Genomic DNA, 4,697 nt, shown 5'->3' with positions numbered 1-4,697 from the left:
AAAAAAAAAAAAAAAAAAAATTGGACTGCGCAATTCGTAACAAAAGTCCAACACAAAAGAGTTTGCCTGTTATCCAGAGAGTGGCCAAGCCAAGGCATTTCATTTTTATTTTTTTATATATATTTTTTTTATATAAATATATATCTCTATATATATTTTAAGAGGCAAGGCCCTATCACTCTCTTTTTCCGTGTTTGCCGTGAAAACCTCAATCTGAGTCCTGATTATTTTTGCTTTATTGCAGTAGTGCCGTCAAGCCCTACCATGGCAGCCTCTTCGGTCACCCTCCCTTCAAACTGTAGCAGTACACACGGCATTTTCTCATTCTCACCTGCCAATGTCATCTCTGCAGTGAAACAAAAGAGCGCCTTCGCTCCTGTTGTCAGGCCCCAAGCCTCTCCTCCACCATCTTGCACCAGTGCAAATGGAAATGGACTTCAAGGTGAGCCAGATCTCTCTCAATTTTCTCTCTCTTGCTTCTTTTTTCTTTTTCCTCCTTTTTTTTTTTTTTTTTTTTTTTTTTTTTTTTTTTTTTTGGTGCTTTTTTTCTCAGGGGGAAAGGTACCCGGCTGGTTTTTCTGGTCCTCTCATGGTGATGCAAAAGCAGGGGGAGAAACAGGGTAGCGTGAATGGTCTCCTGAGATTTTCAGGTTTTTAGTTCATTTTTGATGCTTGCATTAGAGAAAACACCGGTTGTTTTTCTGGCATTTTCCCTTAGGAGTTTGTGCCTTAAATTTTAAGGGAAGACTGTATCCCTGAATGCCTCTTGCAGGGTTTGTGTACTCCTGGTGTTTATGTGTTTTCTGAACACATTTCTGTGGATGTTTAARCCCAGCAGTGTTCTGGCAGGACGTGGTGTGATTTTCTCGCTCTGTGTAGGGTGCAGCAGTGATTTTAAATATGTCAGGTTAATAAAAGTGAGGTTTCTCAGAGGACCAGGATTCCCTGGACTAGTCAGCCCTGTGCAGTGGTTTGGTGGCCCCAGCTCTTACTGTGGTGTTTGGATGGTTACATCCCTAAATTAACTAAATAATTAGGGCAGGCAATTTTAATATTTTGCCTTTTATTTTTTTTTTTAATCTGTTTGGTTTCATGTGGGTAATGGAAAAAAAAAACCTGATGTATCAGTGGCAGAATATCCATGGCCATCAGGAAGGAGTGAGGCGGGAAGAATTACAACATGGTGTGCCAACAAAAATACAAATTCATCCTAAAAAGGAAGACTCATGGCCTGTTTTACCCCATTTAGGGGGTGTTTTACGATGCAAAAGAGATGGCTGTGGGTGCATTTGGATCATTGGGGAGGTTTGTTTGCCTCTGRTGGAGTCTTAGTGCTCAGAGCAGTGAATTGAAGCGTTTGAGATCCCATTGAGATCAGGAAAGGTTGAGGATTCTTCATCCCCGAGGTCGGTGCTCCTCGACATCCTCAGCTGAGCAGCAGCAGCACAGTGACATATAATACAAATAAAAAGTTATTTATTCTTTGTAACACCATGATGTCTGTAATCCAACCAGCACTCACAGGTAAACAGATGAGGGATATTTTAATTTCCCAGACTCATTCTGGACCCCTGCATTTTGTGGGGTGCTGAAGGTGCTTTGGAGARACATCATCCTAATCCCACAGACCTGCCTGTCCACCCTAAATCCACTCCAGAATCTCAAAATGAATTTTCTTCTCGGTTGCTGTTAACTTCCTGGCCCAACAAAAATACATCTGAGACCTTGTTATGCACTCAGGGCAACGAAGAGTTGAGAATCCAGATACACAAACTTATTTTAGCATGAATATTAAAGGAAAGGATAATTAAATTAACATTTTTTTACTTATTTCTTTAGTGGAAGCTTCACTGTGTTACTACTGTAAGTAGAAAACTATACCCATATTCTTAGAAGAGATAATCCATTCATAAGATAATCCAGTGTCCTACTTTCCTCTTTTTATAAAGACACTGGTATGAAAAGTAAATACTGAAATGAAATAATGAAAATAAAAGATAAGAATAAAATAATAAATATAAACCAATAAAAATACAATATTAAATACAGAACAATAGTAATAAATTAAATTAATATATATAAAATAAAAATTAAAATTAATAAAAAAGTGGTAGCATGTCTTTGATCTGAGGCAGCTCTTCTGCAGCAGATATTTAATATTTATATTCGTATCAACTAATTGATTTTGATTTACTCTGAAAAGCACAATTATCTAAAGATCTACATTAAAATGATYTGAATTTTTGCCATTTCACTATATGAATAAAGGCCTTCCTCTCAGACACTCAAGGTTTTAGGTGCTTAGAAGCTCCAGATTACAGTAAAGTGGGGTTTTTTTGAGAACTGGGTGGGCTGAATGCCTGACGGAGTACCCAATGTCCCCTGGCACCTCCCCAAGCACCACTCACCGCACATCTCCATCCTCAGGTACAAAATSCTTTTTTGTACAAAGCTCAGAAGATGGCTTGGAATCAGATTTTGTTAAATAGGTCATGAATTTAGCTCTTAAGCTGAGCTCAGCCTTGCTTTGCACTACGTTYTTCCATGCCCAGAGAGCCCAAGACTCAACAATACCTTCACCCTGATTTTTTGCTCCATTCCCAGCAGCAAAACTGCTGTCATCCTTTTGGGTTTGGGATCAGCAACTGAACTGAAAATCAGGTGTTGAAAGTAAATAGATAATAAATAGATAAATAAATAATTAATTAAACAGAGCTGAGGGGCAGGACAGGGATGAGTTTATCAGCTCCTTCCTTCAGCAGASATCATCAAGAAAAGCCACCAACACTCCTGTGTTGGTCCTTATTCRCACTGCCTTTGATACATTGAGTTCATTAGGGATCTTCTGCTTCTTCCTTCCTATTTTTCCAGTCGTTTGTTGACATTGAACTCTTTTTAAAGTTTAATTAGTTTCTTTCTGGACTCTGTACAATCAMCTCAAGAGTTTTCTGATCAGCACATTTTCTACATTAAATTAAAATATGGAATTTGAGAGAGCAGCCCAAAGCAGCTGAAGTTTTTTTTTTTTGTGATCTTTGAGTACAGAGCCTCATTACAGAGCAGGATGTGAAGGAGCTGAGTGACAGCTGAGGAGGTGGCACTGCTGGGAATGGTCACATTCAGGGAAACCAAGAGGGCAGTAAGAGCTYGTGGTGTTGTATCAAAGACAAATCCTGCAGTTTATGGATAAGAATAGACGAGGATTCAGACAGGGTGCACCTTTTGCAGGGATTTGGGGTTTAAATGCCCCAATCCCTGGGGGTTAAAGCACTTGTACAGTGTCTCTGTGTGGGTTGAACACTGCTTGAGGTACATCTTAGATGGGGAGAGCAGGAGCAGAACTGAGCAGCTYCACCTGAGCCTCAGGGGGTTGTTTTGTCTCCTAACAAAGTATAAAAGTGAGGCTGAGCTGCTCTGCCCTCTGGCTTGTGCTGATGTCACCCTGAGCACCAGGACCCCAAACCCACCACAGCAGAAGGGAGACTTTGCTGCCATAAGCACGACCCCAAAGCCCTCTCTGTGCTGTAGGGTCTCCTGCCCCAGAGTGAGCATGGAGAGGTCTGCAGAGGTGACTTCTTCTCTGAAGAGATCCAAAGTATCTCCAGTGGAAKGTGTCCCTGCTCTYGGTAGGGGATTGGACCTCCATGGTCCTTAAGATCCCTTCCAACCCAAACCATTCTGGGATTCGATGATTCAGGGATGAACACAGAGGTTAAGGATAAAAAGGACAATCTGGGGAGATCTCAGAGAGGTCAGGGATGTATCAGTGGCAGAATATCCATGGCCACCTGCAAGGAGTGGGGCAGGAGGAATTACAACATGGTGTGCCAACAACCAAGGAGGTTATGAGCCAGGGCTGATGTTTGCTCCTTCCCCTCGCTGCCCCTGTGCCAGCTGAGCATCCATCATCACCCCCTGCAAAATGCAGCTCTTGGAGGAGACACCTCTCCCTCTGCCGTCCCCAGGGYGTGACTCACTGCTCTGAGTAAGCCTGCAAAAAATGGGCTTTTGGGCCCTGTCCAAAAAGCCACAATCTTGTTGACTCTGCATGACCTCCACAGTCTATGACCAGAAAGTCAAGTACTCACACAATTTTTTTAAGAGCAGGATCCTACCGTGTGTGTTCCTTAGGGCAGAGAGCCTTTTCCTGTTTAAAACAATGAACATTTAAGGTAGAAAAGAAATTTTTCAGTGAGAGACTACTGGCTCGCTGCGAAGTTGGAAGTACAATATGTGCTCAAAATTTGCTTTTCAATCGTAATTTACTTTCTATAGATTGTGAAAGATATTGCTCTCTGGTTATAGGRCTGTAATGCAGAGCAAAAGGCTCTCTATATTCTTTTAAAATTGCATCCTGCTTAATTTTCTGGTCTTCCTCCAGATGAAAGTATTAAAATTATTATTAAAAAACTCGCCAGCTCATTTTTCTTTAAGAAGGCGTTTGGTATCAATTTGCACAGCAGGAAGCTCAGTGCAGAAATTCACAATTGACAAAGATTGCCACTAAAATAAATCGTGAAATACACGTCTGGAGCAACAACCCTGCACCTCCCCTCTAATTGTRCCACAAAAAGAGTTCAACAGAAATGGTTAAATTAAAGAATTGCGGTCTTTTTTCTTTCCCCCAGAGAGACATTGGCAGCAGATAATCTAAATTTTCACACAGCAGAATCCCAGAATAGTTTGGGTTGGGAGGG

The 4,697-nt window shown here is 41.3% G+C and overlaps 1 protein-coding gene across 1 annotated transcript in view; it reads left to right on the top strand.

Moving 5' to 3' along the window:
• Positions 1 to 4,697, top strand: part of LOC130580844 (transcription factor COE3-like) — a 125,778-nt gene that overhangs the window by 119,201 nt on the left and 1,880 nt on the right. The window contains exon 15 of the mRNA XM_057378599.1: positions 353 to 442. Coding sequence (XP_057234582.1) covers positions 353 to 442 — 90 coding nt within the window. The remainder of the gene's footprint in view (positions 1 to 352; positions 443 to 4,697) is intronic.

The sequence above is a fragment of the Malurus melanocephalus genome, unplaced genomic scaffold, assembly GCF_030028575.1.
Source record: "Malurus melanocephalus ecotype Western Australia unplaced genomic scaffold, MMel_1.1 scaffold_366, whole genome shotgun sequence".
Classification (NCBI taxonomy): domain Eukaryota; kingdom Metazoa; phylum Chordata; class Aves; order Passeriformes; family Maluridae; genus Malurus; species Malurus melanocephalus.
This window is presented reverse-complemented; position numbering and strand designations above follow the sequence as displayed.